Source organism: Antrostomus carolinensis, unplaced genomic scaffold, assembly GCF_000700745.2.
Source record: "Antrostomus carolinensis isolate BGI_N321 unplaced genomic scaffold, ASM70074v2 scaffold44382, whole genome shotgun sequence".
NCBI classification, from domain to species: domain Eukaryota; kingdom Metazoa; phylum Chordata; class Aves; order Caprimulgiformes; family Caprimulgidae; genus Antrostomus; species Antrostomus carolinensis.
In genome coordinates, this window is record NW_010301023.1 from 1563 (window position 1) to 15993 (window position 14431).

The following is a 14431-nucleotide window of genomic DNA, read 5'->3' on the forward strand; positions in this document are numbered from 1 at the left end:
CCCATGTGTAAGGTTTTTTTTTTACCAGGCTGTTTGTTGCAGTGACTTACTGCTTACTTGGACTATCATGGCCAACTTTCTTATCACAGATCTAAACCAACAGTTAAGTATTTAACTAATGCTCAAGTCAAATTTATTCCTGTAAGTCCCTTATCAAGTAACCATCATACTCTTAGATCCTTTCAGCAGGTTTAGAAAATAAAACATATCTTTTATTTTCTTTTGGCTATAGGAGTGATGTGGGAACCACCTGTTCTGTGTGAAGGACAAGAAATAAAGCATTGAATGAAGGGAAGAAACAAAACATCTGATAAATGGAAGCCATGAAGATATCAAAGCGGTTCTATGCTTTTGGGATTTTGGCATGCGTAGCTATTTATGTTGCATACATAAAATGGCACTTGGATTCCAAACCTGTCATGGGAGCAACAGAAGGAGCTGCTGAAAGCAGGGCAGACAAACTGAACCGTCAGGCACTGACCACGGACCTCTCGGTCTTTTATGGAATTATGTTTGACGCAGGAAGCACAGGAACTCGCATCCATATTTTTAAATTTACACAGCAGCCAAAAGGTAGGACCTGCTCATTGCACGGTAGATTAATTCTTCCATAACATATGGAGCAGATAATTGGTGGTGCTTTTCTAGGGATTACTTGAACAAACGTGCTCCGAAGAGCTGACTTTTCCTAGAAAGCCATCAGGAAGTGTGTTATGATTCAAGTGTGCGGGTTTGGATGAAATTATGAAAACATTCAGCAAGGAGAAAATGCTGTAGTGTCAGAATGAGAAATAAATAGCAGCTGTACCTTTAGAATGGAGCCTTGAAGAAGAGCAGTTTTTCATCACGCTGCTTGGTAGAAGAGAGGATTACAAATTCAAACTGCCTTATTCCCCCAAATTTTCATCATGAGATTGTTGGCTGTCTCCAGTTCCTGGCAGTGAGCTGCTTCTCTCTGCATTGTCTGGTTTAGTACATCCTTGGCTTCAGTGTTGGATTTAAATTTCAAAACTTCACTGTTTGATTAAAATCGCTGTGTGTTGCATCTGGACAGAAAGTATTGCTGAGAAGTGAGACAGAAGTGTACAAAAACGCTCCAGATTTCCTTGGGAGTTGTAACCTTCATTTGTTTAGGTGTTGTCAGCTCCTGTTTGTGAAACTCTTAAAGATGAAAGAACCTGTCTGGATGCTGTTAGTAGGTGATCTGAGGATGCTTTTAAGGATTAGCATCGAGGTGTTTGGTGTGATTGGTCTGTGGGGAGCACTTTAGGTTTGCAGAATGAGCTGGTGTAAGCCTTAGCCACCAAAGGTATTAAAAAATAGTCAATGGATTTCGTTCTTTATGTGTATTCCTGAATCTTTCCTTCTTCCTTGCGTGCTCCTCTTTAAACACAATTTCAGAATATATTGCAGCAAACTTTATGGGGTGTAGCTGAGTACAGGAGGAGGATGTTGCCAAGCTCTAGGTTCATGTAATTGTTTATACAGTAGGTTTCTGAAATACTTGGGTCTGGCTCCCTCTGCTGCTGTTGAAAATGATGGTGAAGCTTCCACTGGGTTTTGCTGGAGTCAAGTTTAGCCAGAAGAGAGCACTCTGAAACGTGGGGTCTTTGTTACCAGTGCAGTTTGGAAAGCTGCACATGCCAAGTGTAAGGGCTCAGAGAGAACTTGCACCTATCTGGGTGATTGTCTGATGTGCATGAAAAGTGTGTGCATAGTGGACACCAGCACCTGAAAAACAGTCGTGACTTCTAAAAATGGTTTTCTCAGAAGCTAATTCTGTAGCAAAGGCTGTATTGAAAGGTCGAGTGGCTGTTGGTAGTTCATTAGAGGCTTCAGCTGACTTTCATTAGCACATAATGATGTAATTTGTAAAATGGCTTTCTTTTTTGTGCATACAAAATTATTTGTGCCATTACTTATTTTGGAATACTGCTTTTGAACAGAGACTCCCAAATTAACCCACGAGACGTTTAAAGCACTGAAGCCGGGTCTATCCGCCTATGCTGACGATGTTGAAAAGGTAATTTTGTTTCTGTTACTGTAAAAGTATGTGCCCCAAAACCTCCTGTTCTTGATATGCCCTGCAAATCACATCCTGCTGTGGAACAGTATGCCGAATTGTCTCAGTTCAGGGAGGTGTCTCCAGATGATGCAAACCCACAGTAAAAGTTGGCCCACATGTAGAGGAGCAAGGAACAGAACACATCTAATTCTGCTCAGTGATGTTTTTCTTATCTCTGCCTTAAGAATTTTGATGTGCTTAAGAAAATGACAAAAGATGTGTGTTGGACTGGAGCAGAGCCTTCTCCAAAAGTGACCAGAATTGGATTCTCAGGAAAATAGTCTAAAAAACAGGCCAAGTACTAAGTGACTTCTGTCCCATCTCCCTTACCTTCTGGCTCCCAGGGATTTAGGGACTTCCTGAGCCAGACTAACACCCAGCTCACAGCATTTTACTGGCTCCAAAGGCCTTTTTTTTCCCAAGGATTTGTCATACTGCCTTTTGTAGCCCAAACATTTGGTGGCAGAGAGATCTATGTCACTGTTTGAAAAAGTGACTCTTGTTTGTTTTTGACCTCTTGTTGGATAATCCCCATTATATCCACCACTCTCACACTGTTGGAGATAGTGAGTCCTCCACCTTCTCCTGACCCCTTGTGAGATTCACTTGTCTCTGTGCCACCTTTACAGTGAATCATACCTCTGATCACCCTTTTGTCCTTCCAAGAAAGGCAAAACTAAAGAGTTTCTAAGATGCCTTTTTTTGTTCCTCTGCTCACAGAGTGGCCAGGGAATAAAAGAGCTCCTGGAGGTGGCAAAGAAGGAAGTTCCTATGGAGCTGTGGAAGTTTACTCCTCTGGTCCTGAAAGCCACAGCTGGTCTACGGTTGCTGCCAGGAGAGAAAGCTCAGAAGCTGCTGGATAAGGTACTGTTTCTTGTCTCTCTGTTTGGTTTCCAGAAATTTTCTAGCAGAGTTTGGTCCCTTCTATGTAAGGTGCAGCTCCTTTATCTTCATGTACCTGAGCCATTCCTGTCATTTAATTCTGGAAGCAGTGCAGAGCCACCTGATCTCAAATGGGGCTGAGGGGAGAAGCTGCATGAGGACAAGCACAGAGGAATGATGACAGCTCTGAATAAGCCTAGAGATGGCATATAACAAGTGTAGTGAGATACTCACAACAGTCATCAGAGACTTGTTCTTACTGGGCTTGTTTGTTGGTGGTTTTGACCAGGATGCTGCTATTTTGAGAAAAGCTCTCTGCTTGGTCATGTTATCAGCCTGCTGCTGCAAGGTTACTCCTTTATATTGATTGGAAATAATGTAAATTGTATTTATAGGCATGTAAAATATATTTAATATTTTAAAATATGTTCTAGACCTTAGGGCTGAGGGAAAAGTTTATTAAGTGTGCACTAAGTGTATTCTTTTTCTAAGTATAATGGGAAGGAAGAAATGTGGTGTGGTTGAAACCAATGTCTGTATTGTTCTCTGCTGCCTGTGAGCTGGCCCTTTCTTTTCCACATTGAATTTCAACTGCAACTACCACAGTTGTTAATTTAGAGGACTCTGGAAACTAGGGCTTTGATACCTCAGGCAGGATGTAGTATAGAGGCCCTCTAACAGCCAACATGCTCCTGTTAAAAATGCCATTCCCTGAGGAATTCCTGAAAGCCAAGGAATCTCCTGCCTCTCCTGTACATACATAGTACCCTGTGTGTCACCAGTTGCAGCAAAGTAAACTGGATACCTTTCCTTACCCATGTCCATCCCTTGTTAATGGCATTTCTGGGCAGTCTTCATGCTTGAAAACCCACACATCCGTCCCTGTCTCTGCACCGAACTGCAGAGCCAGCCTATAAATCACTGAGCTGTTATAGCAGAGCGCAGGCTGGTGCTTGTTGGACTCTTGAGCATTAAACAAAGTGGTGAGCAGCAGTCAGGATGTGGCCCAAGAAGAGAAGCAGTTGTGAAAAACTGGAGTTTTAAAAAAAAACTTGCTTTCCAGCTGAAAAAAGATTTCTCTGAGTGTAGTTTTTATTTGAACTACAGGTGAAAGAGATTTTTCAGGCCTCCCCCTTCTTCGTGAGGGACAACTGCGTGTCGATAATGAATGGAACCGACGAAGGTAGGCTAACTTGGGGAGACCTCTTCTGCAGTCCTGGAGATTCAATGCTGCACTGGGACAAGTCACCACTCACTGCAGGGGGAACCCACAAGCAGCGGGTTTGACACAGTTTTTATGCTGCCTCAGGCAGTGCCTGCCCAAGAGTTCTTGTGCTATGTTTTACAGTTTGAAGTCTTTAACTCTGTCCCAATTTTCAAAGTTCTGAGTGCCAGGCAGTTCCTGTGGGATCACCGGGAAGCCACTGTGCAGTCAGCACTTCTGGAAAGGTTTCTGATTGAGATGGCCTTGTTGAGATGGCCTTCAACAACCAGGGTCTGATTTTGCACACCCTGCTCTTGACAATGCTCATGAGAGCTGTCTGGAAGTATTTTGTCGTAATGTTAATTGTAACAGATATAATGAGTGTGATTGCTAATTCAGTTTGAAAAAAATGTTATATAGAAAAGAAAATACATGCTGAAAGAAGTTGATGCTCATCAAAAAATGCTGAGGACAGAACCCAGAATCAGTCTTGATTTAAAATAATTTGAAGAAACATGTCTTAAATTCTAAGTAACTGAGTGTTGAAATGTTTTAAATCTGCTTAGAAACCAAACTTTAAAATAGCTGGAGCCATTTGGAGCTGTTTATGAGCTTCTTTTTTGCTGCTTAATGGAAGAAAGACATTGTAATTCTTCTTTTTGTTTTGTTTTAAAATCATTAATAGCAGTGACAGCCTTGGTTCAGCCAAGGGTTGAACTGGACCATGTTGCCTAGCATGTCTTGAGTTTTAACCACATGGATAAATATTTGAATTTGTTAACATAAGGCCCCTTAATTCATCTAATTTATGGACAAAAGGTTTATAAAACAAGAAGAGGACAGAAACAGTGTAGCTGACAAAAATGTTTAGAGGAAAAATCAGAACACTGAAAAGATGAAAATTCTTAGTATTCAAAAGGTGTGTGGCATCAAACAGAAGCCTACCAGTGGACGTTTTCCTAGAAAATGAACAATGTGCCCATCATTTCCTTGTCTTTTAGCTAAAAGCTGAAGCCTTTGTGACTTCTTGCATAAGTTTTTGACCTGTCAAATACAGCATTCTCCAGGCATTTCATATATGGGTCTTCTCTTCCACATATCACATAAGCTCTGGTATAGAATGTTGTTCTCTTTGTTCAAGGCATCTAATCTTGGTTTTTTGACAGTTGCGAAAACACTGGCTTTGGGACAAGATGGGCCTGGGGAGCTCAGCAGAGCCAGTCCTATTCACCCTTCCTGAAAGTCCTTCTTGCTTAGCTCTCAGCTAGACATCCTTTGGAGACTCTGGATTAAAAAGTCCTCCATTTGTCAAAGGGGTATGAGGGAGCTTGAGGGAGATGGTCTCTGATGTCTCTGTCTATTGCTGGATGACAAGCTCTGGTTTGCTGATGATATTGTTTAGATGGTGCAGTTAAACTGTGTGAGAAAACTTATTAAAAATGCCTCCAGCTAAACAGATTCTAAAGCGGGAAGGCCTTGTAATATGGCTCACCTTATTTGTTACTGTTAGATAAAATGAAATGGGATGATATAACAGTATGTCTTCTGAATCTTTTCCTTACTAGGTATTTCAGCCTGGATCACAATCAATTTTTTAACAGGTATGTGTACATAAGCATGTGCATAAAGATATGACCGATGCTGTGATATTCATGCTGTTTTCTGCCCCTGCTTGGGATTTGCTCATTCATTGGGTTGGAGTGGAGGAAAGAAGGATCTGGGAATAAGTCAGCAGTTGGTCTTGGCTTGGCCTATTTAAGTCGTTAGGATTTTGGCCATTTGCTTGACAGAGTGAGGATTTTAATCCCTTTTCCTAGATGTTTAATGTAGCCTTTCTTTCAATCCCCTGTAGGGTACCACAGCATTTTATTCCTTTTTAGAGTCTCCCACTAGCTCTGGCTAAATTTTTTATGTGGATATTCTAGATGTGTTTGGCAGCTGCACAGAATGAAAGGAGATGTTATGCTACTTCCTTACAGATTTGTAACATAGAAATACCACAAGTGTTTACACTGCAGAGTTAGAAAAGGGTAGCTGAAGAGTAAAGAAAAAAACTAAGCTGAAGCTCACTCTGACAGTAAATAAAGCAATCTGCTGTCCGCGCGCTCTGTTCAGCACACACAGTGTGTGGAGCAATGCAACAAGTGCTCTAAAGCTTTTTATGCTCACAGGTGTATTGGAAAGGTCAGAGATCTTCAAACATCAGCTATACCGAGGTACTTGGCACAAACTAGTCTTGTCAAGAAGGTGTATTTGAAGGATCTAACTGAGAAGAACTGGATTTAAATGAGAAGAGAGGTCTGGGCTGGCAGCAGGAAGAATTCCAAGAGGACTGAGTCTCTTCAGCCAGCTCTTTTCAGTCTGTCATCCCCTTGGCCATAGGAACCTGCAAAATATCACGGAGAGATCAGGGAGAGGTGGCCAAGGAAACCACATTCCTCTGTGTTAGAAAGTGGTTACCAGAGTAGAGTTTGCAAAAGAGTCCTTGCATGCACTGAAAAATGGTTAGGAATCCAGTAACCAAAGCTGCTGTAATTAGGGCATGAACAGCCACCAGAGAAATAAGAAAAACTCTGTCACTTGAAGATTTCCAGGTCACCCTGATAAAGCCAAAATAAGTGCCCAGTAGAAGATGGTGTGGTTTAGTGCTGTCTGGAAGCTGGTAGATGGAGTTAGATTGTCCTCTTTCTTCACCACTGTACTTCTGGTTTTGTTCCCAGCCCGCTTCTCACAGTGCCCACATGGATTTCTCTCTTCTGTCACACATTTCAGGTAGCCTAGATGATCCACAGAAGAGAAGTGTAGGGATGCTGGATTTGGGTGGTGGATCAACACAGATCACCTTCCTTCCACGCACTGAGGTAATGTGAACATGCATGCTGTTGGGAAATGCTGGTGCAGAAATCAGTAACTCCTCAATTTGTTCCCTTGGAAACAGACCAAGAGTTTGTCCATGTGACATGAAGCCACGCTTTTGACAGAGAAACCCAGGTCACTTGGTCACATCTGCCGTGCAGGCATTCACAACTCTGTGTCAGTCCTCTTACTTCAACTCCATGGGTCGGTGGTGCATACGGTGAACCTGCCAGGGCTGCTTTACCTTGGGGAACATGCAGTGTTCACCTGAGCGTCTTAATCCTTGACTCTCAGTTTGTGCTGCTTATAATAATTCAAAGGCAATGCTGTTAATGAATTCAAGTCCAGCATTTGGCCTGTTCTCAGTTTTAAGAACACAGTAAGATGCCTTCTCAGTCCTTGTTTCTGATTTTCCTGAGTTCACTCAGGTTGCAAATGAATGCTTTCTAAGGAGCAACTGTTATTATGCAGTAAAAAAAAAAACACATGCTGATGTTTGTCATTTCAGTTTCCTGTTGTGGCATTTTTAAAGGTGTTCTGTCAGCTGGAAGCCCTGAAGATGTGGAGTTGTGAGGTTCTGGCTTGAGCAGAGATACTGTTCATAGGAAAGCTGCACAAAAGCAGAGGGTTGGGGTGCTGTATCTGGTGTCCCAGCCTGGGCTAATCAAGACATTGTGCTCTTACAGCAGAATGACAGGGGATGTGAAAAGTCTGGAATGTGGAAATTCTGGACTTGGAGATGGTGTTAAAAAAGCAGGAATAGCATCGTAGCCTGAGCTTTGCTCCCCACAAATGCGCTAGCTGTACCCGGTGCACTTAGGGAAGAGTCTGCAAAGTGCTTTTAGATAATTACCCTTTCATTTCTTCAGGCCACAGGCTGGTCCTCACTCTGTTCCTTGGCAGGCACAGCGATGTGCTTTTCCTCTGGCTTGTGGAAGTTCACAGCTGAATTCACTTGAGTAGGAAGTAAATGCGTGCCTGGCTTTCATATTATTTTGCACACAGTTTTCCCTAGTAGGGGTCATGTGAAGAGGCAGTTGCTGAAGCCTCTTGACAAAAGCAGTTAAGAGCTGGAATAAGGATTCCTTTTTAATTAAAATAATTCTTTTATACACCAATTTGGTGTGAATACAAATAGAAATGTAAGCAGTTTAGACTCTGTCATGTGAAGACACTATTTTAGCTTCAGGTTTTGTGGTTGCCTTGTGTGTCAGCAGTCAAATTGAAATACTTGCAAATTCATCATTTCTCTCTGAACCATGCTAGGATTGTTTTATGTTTTTCCTAATGTTTTGGAAGATTGTGTTGTTGATGTTTGCTGCTGCCGGCAGAAACCTTGCAGTGACATCTTTTTCTCCCTCCAGGCAACTCTCCAGACATCACCAGCTGGCCATACAACTTCATTTCAGATGTTTAACAACACCTATAAGCTGTATTCCTACAGGTTAGTTGTGGGAAAGAGAGCACACTGTACAGATAGAAGCTTTCTATGAAGCCAGTGAGATCTGGGTGTTTTGCTGAAGTGAGGTCCTTGCAAATGAGTACTGGGAAGAAGCAGAGAAACCTGAGCTGTGTCATTGTGGTGGGTTAACCTTGGCTACCTGCCACGTGCTCACCAAGCCACCTATCCCTCCCCTTTCATCAACAGGACAGGGGGAAGAAAATATGACAAAAAGCTTGTGGGTCAAGATAAGGACAGGGAGGTCACTTAGCAGTTACCGTCATGGGCAAAACAGATTTGACTTAGAGAAGTTAATTTAATTTATTGCCAATTAAAAAATAAGATCAGGAGAAATCAGAACAAAACCATGAACACCTTCCCCCCATCTCTCCCTCCTTCCCAGGCTCAGCTTTGCTCCCAACTCTTCTACTTCCTCACTGCTGAGCAGTGCAGGAGGATGGAGAATGGGGGTTGCAGTCAGCTCAGTGCTTTGTCTCTGCCATTCCTTTCTCCTCACAGTCTTCTCCTGCTCCCAGTGTAGAGGGAAGCAGCTTCTTCCCACCTGTGTTTGCTGTGGGGTGTGTTTGGGCTCAAAAAGAGTCAATTTTGTATGCTAGAGGAGAGTAGGAGAAACATTAAGGGAATACCTTTAGCATTCTTAGTTCTTCAAGAGCCAGATGACTGGTTGGCAGCTATTGCCTGTGCTTTTTCAAAGAGAGATCATCCTTCTGGGAAAGGGGAATGTGAGAGTGGGTTGTCACACTGTTCCCCGTATGTGCATTAGCTGCTGACTTGAGCCATTTTGCTGGGACCACATAGAGGAGACAGGCACATCCCAGCCAAGTTGTCAGTGGAGTATCAGAGGAAGGATGTTTGTTGTTCACAGAGGCTTTTATCCCTTTGCAGTTACCTGGGACTTGGGCTGATGTCAGCAAGGCTCGCCATTTTAGGAGGAGTTGAGGGAAAACCCTGTAAGTTATGGGCACTCATCAGGTCTTGGCTCTGAGCATGGGGTACATAGCCCTGTTGTGGGAGGGAGGAGTTGTCTGTCCCCTTCCCACTGGGCTCAAGGTTCCTGAGTGGTATGTGGGCTCCTGTCACCATGACTGGGTGCATTTGAGACAAATGCAGGAGGTGATGCTGCTAGAACCCAGGAGACCTGGATTCTTGCCAGCTTTGTGGGAGGAAGGGAACACATCTGAGCCATGACTGGGGCTTGGAAGTGCCTTGCTGAGGCTGTGGGGCTGTATGGAGCAGGGCTGGGGGTGAGGAATCTGAAATTACCTCCTTATAGTTTTCCCTAATGTGGCTTTTGTTTTACTTCTGCAGTAGGAGAAGGGGAGGAATTGATCAGCCCTTGTTTACCTCCTGGCTTCGAATCTGAATGGCAACATGCTGAGATAGTGTACAAAATTAAAGGACAGAAGGCAGGTATAGTGATTTATCACTCTTCCTATTTAGGCCAGCATGCTATTAGCTGAGTAAATGATACACTCCCAGCCTCTTGCAAAGACACTAGATTCTCTGTTTACTGTTCTGTCTGGCTCCTCTTGCCATGCTGTTAGATTCTGCAGCTCTTTCCTCTTGTGCCATGGTGTGTCTGTCCAATCAGTAAAGCTCCTAGTAGTAATGCAGATGGAGTTGAGCAATCCCTGAACAGGTCTTTCAGAATCCTTCTGCCTCAGATGATGTTGTCCATCTCTGATCTATCGCACACTCAGTCCCAGCCTGAGGATGGTAAGTGTTGCCACTGGAAGAAGGTGCAGATTTCACTTCTCCATGAAGAGTGTAGGGAGTGCTGTTGTGCAAAAGGGAGCCTGTTTCCTGGCAGATCCTAAATAAATTGCGTGTATATTTAACTCTCTGCCTATAATATGCTGGGTTTCTTTGCCTTTTTTTAGGTGAGCCTTTGTACGAGTCTTGTTCTAACAAAGTGGCAAAGATGCTCTACAGAAAAGTGCATAAAGCTGAGGAAGTGAAGGACTTGGATTTTTATGCTTTCTCCTACTACTATGACCGTGCAGCAGAGGTTGGTCTCATAGGTATGTTTGCTCCTGTTTTCATTTCATTTCAGATGACAAGTTGTGGGAGAGATGGTGACACTTATACACATCACGATGCTTTGCTGAGCTGTCATGGAACTTAGTCTTTTGTTACACTGCTGTGCAGTGTTGGTCTCGCCTGCATATTGCATTTTATTTAATTTTTATAAGAGAAGGGACTGGGGGTGTGAAATAGGACCTGCAACTTCTGGTAATGGTTTTTAAACAAGTTGTCTGCATTTCAGAAGTTGTTGTTGTCTGATTAACTCTACAATCCAAACGAGAAAAAAGCCCTCATAATGATAAACAAATTTCTTGGGCAGTAGAGCAGTAAAGTGATCTTGGGCTGTATGTTTTGCTTCACTGACTTTTTTAGATGGAATGAAGATTTTCAGGTAATTCCACATGTTCAGAATATCTCTTTTCCAGTGGTATGCTGGTGTACAGAAGGCTGTTGTGTTCAGTGGTAGATGGCAGATGATGAGCTCAAGCTAGTTTGGACAGACATACCCCCCTCCTCAGCCACTTGTTTTACAAATAATTTCAGATTTACTGTGTCATAGAGCACCCCTGGTCTGTCAGATCTGGTCAAAGGCTTTAACTGTGTTCAGGCACCACAGGGCAGGGCAGCACAGACATGGGGATGAGCTGTGTAAGCTATGTTTCTTTAGGAAATTAGGATAGAAGTTCTTTATGAAATGAGGCTTTTCATTCTATATTAAGAATATTTTAAAGATTCTTTTACCTTTAAAGCAAATGTGAGTTTTGATATTGATTTCAGTGGCTTGAGATTTGATTTCCAAACAGCTTTTATGACTTGAATCTACAACTGCTTTTATACAAAAGCCATAAAATTCCCCATTTGTTTTTTTTTTTTTTCTTTTAGATAAAGAAAGAGGAGGAAGCTTAACTGTCAGCGACTTTGAAATTGCAGCTAAATATGGTGAGTAAAATAAAAACACACACTAGTAATTGTAAGTTCATACCCAGGTGGCAAATGTGTAACACGCTAAGAAGCATGATTTATTTAAGTAAATATGGAGCACCTCTCTTGAGCACCTCTCTCCATAGCATCTCACCAACATTTTTGCTTATTTCTGAAAATCTCAACTATTTTTGTATTAATTCTAGCTTTTGCAGCCCATGTAAGACACATCTTATAATACTTATATGTCAAAACTCTCTCAAGAATTACTAATAAAACTACCAGTTAACAGTTGGCCTGAAATCATGCTTTCAGAATCGATGTGGGGGTTCTCATCCTGTTGGCATAATCTCTTCTAATCTGGTTTAATTTTTATTTTTGCCTCAAGATACGTTCATGTGCTTGATTGTTAATCGGAAAAGAGGGAAAACCGGTTCATAGCTTTTCACTTCATCAGCTGCAGAGAGAACTGCCTGTGCAGATTTACAAATGTAAACATTCTTTTCTTAATACCACAATCTCAGGCTTTGATTAAACTGACATGGGGCTTTTTGGTAAACTTTATAGATGACTGAACAATTGTTGCAGTTCTAGTTTCTGGGCTACCATTTGCGTAATTCATCCTGGGAAAGGAAGTGGGTTTGAATTTGGCTTTGTCTTTTCTTTTGTCCTTTTTTTTTTCCCTTTGGGTTTTTTCAACACCTGTTGAGTGCTTATGCTCAAGAAACGTAACACACCTGAGGTTGCTCAGATTTTTAAAGGCTTGAAGTAGATAGAAGAAAAGTTGGAAGTCCTTTTCATCCTTTCCCAGAGAGATACAAGAAATTCAGCTGTCTTGGGGGAGAGACAGAATGCCCTGGTCTTCCTTCCAGTGTGCCAAAGCTTTTGTGCTTCTGCTAACGTGTGCGTGTCATTTCAGCCCCCTTGTAACAGGTTCCATCAATGCGCAGCTCAGCTGACGAGGCTTTTTATGGATTCACTTGAGGGTTTTCAAAGCTGGCCTGATGCTAGGCCTGAGCCCACAGCATGTGTTCAGACATGTTTTCTTTCTCCTTAGTATGTAAGACCATGGAAATCAGCCCTGGAAGCAGCCCTTTTCTCTGCATGGACCTCACGTACATCACCTTCCTTCTGCAAGAACTGGGCTTCCCAAAGAGCCAAATCTTCAAGGTGTGATGGGTTTCTGGGGAGAGTGGGCAGGAGGGTGCTGAGGCAGCAGTCATCCCGCCTGTGGCTCAGGCCTTGAATTGCCTTCTTGCTACAACATGTGCTCTGTTATTGGGGGTGGAGGGGCACTGTCCCCACGATGGTGATAACCGGTTGTGATAACCTTCAGCACTGTATTCACCTTGCGTACTTCTCCTTCTCCCAAATAATTGTGTTTTAACTTGTTTGTTTGTTTGTTTTCCAGCTCGCCCGGAAAATCGACAGTGTTGAAACGAGCTGGGCGTTGGGAGCCACTTTTCATTACATCGATTCACTCAATAGACTGCAGCATTAAAGCTCCTTGAAGTTGGGAATCTCAGTTTTTGGAAGCCCAACATGGGAGAATCTGTTGAAGGGCCTGCTTTTGGCTTACAGAGTCCTTTGGGAGGTTGTCATAAACTAGGGCCCTTTCCTCCCAATCCCTGCCAAGTCCCCTCTATCACTAGCTCTTTTTTACAGTGCAGAGTGCACTATCTAAAGAATAAGCCTTGATTTAACAGCATCTGCAGTCAACTCGATGTAACTTTATCATTGTTGAAGGAAAACCAGGACTCTGCAGGACATCTATGATCTCTATGAGAAAAACACACCGTTTTGGAATATGCCTGTACTATGTGCTTGTACTGTGCTGAAGTCGCTGTAGGAAATGGCCACTCCAGAAGGAACTCTTTACTGTCCTGATTTCAGGGTGTTTTTTCCGGTTTGTCAGCAGTTTTCAGTGATTATTTTTATTTTACCACTTCCGTGTTTGAAGGTGAACTTGTGTGTGTGTGTGCGTGCCAAGGCGGTGCATTTACACCAATGTGCTGCTGACAGGCAGCAGTTTTGAAATGCAGCGTGGAAGTCTCAGCTCTGCTTTCCACATGCTGAACTAGAAAAGCTTAGAGGCACTTGAGAAACTGGATGTGGACTTAAGAGGTATGAATCAGAGCCCATGTGCCCCATAGGATTAAAGCCTATAGCCTATGTTGGTTCCCTGGCTGTTGGGAGATGGATGGTGGAAGACAACATCAGATTTGATGGACCTTGAGGAGCAAGGCCTGGGAGTTGGGTGTAGGGCTAATGATGGATTTGATCGAGTCAGTCACGGTAAGATGGATGAACAAGATACAACCACAAAAATAAGCCCTGAGCACGACTTACTCAACCTCACAGACATTAGTGCCTTGGCAAGGTTGATGCAGGGCCCAGGATTAATGCATTTATGTGGTGTTTTGGGTGCTGCTTCCTGAAGATGCATCTCACTTTGATAAATGAATGTATTGTGGTTGCAGTGCACCACTCCAAGTGTCCTGTTCGCAGGCTGGAAGTGATCTTGGAGGCAGCGGGAGCTGGAGAAGACATGCTGTGCTATTTGTAATCGAACTGTGGAATTGTGTTGTATTTGTGTGGGTGTTTAGAGCAGGCTTGAGTGGTCTGTCAGGGCTGCAAAAGGGCCCATCCTCCCAGAGAGCCAGCAGTGCGTGCCCCAGCTTTGTGGGCTTGCGGCCCCTTGACCTTTCCTGGGAGGCTGCGAGAGGTGGTATGGTGTGTGGTGCTGCATGGCTGCTGGCTCTGCAGCTGAGTGGACAGGGGACACTTGAACCCCGCTGTACTGACAATAAAACCACAATGTCAAATGAAAACCTGATGGTGGTGTGGCTTTTAGCACCAGCGTCCTCAGGGTGGGTGAGTTGAGAAATAAGTCCCCTTATGCCATCCCTGTCCCCTCATACCATTCCTGTCCCCTCAGGCCATCATAGTCCCTCCACTATCCTTGTCCCCTCCTGCCATCCCAGCCCCTGACACCATCCCTGTCCTCCACACCATC

At 43.3% G+C, this 14431-nt stretch overlaps 1 protein-coding gene across 3 annotated transcripts; it reads left to right on the forward strand.

The window, feature by feature from the left end:
- Window positions 1-232: 232 nt before the first annotated feature.
- ENTPD6 (ectonucleoside triphosphate diphosphohydrolase 6) lies at window positions 233-13576 on the forward strand. Of its 3 annotated transcripts, XM_010163317.1 has the most exons (13): window positions 233-573; window positions 1947-2023; window positions 2786-2929; window positions 4055-4130; window positions 5717-5752; window positions 6924-7012; window positions 8372-8451; window positions 9355-9419; window positions 9778-9879; window positions 10350-10490; window positions 11377-11433; window positions 12473-12585; window positions 12827-13253. In XM_010163317.1, the coding sequence occupies exons 1-13, from the start codon at window positions 315-317 to the stop codon at window positions 12914-12916; spliced, it is 1329 nt and encodes a 442-aa protein (XP_010161619.1). In that variant the 5' UTR covers window positions 233-314; the 3' UTR covers window positions 12917-13253. The 3 variants fall into 3 exon arrangements, with proteins under 3 accessions (XP_010161619.1, XP_028939674.1, XP_028939676.1); XM_029083841.1 differs by lacking the exon at window positions 5717-5752 and having other exon boundaries at window positions 12827-13576; XM_029083843.1 differs by lacking the exon at window positions 9778-9879.
- The last annotated feature ends 855 nt before the right edge of the window (window positions 13577-14431 follow it).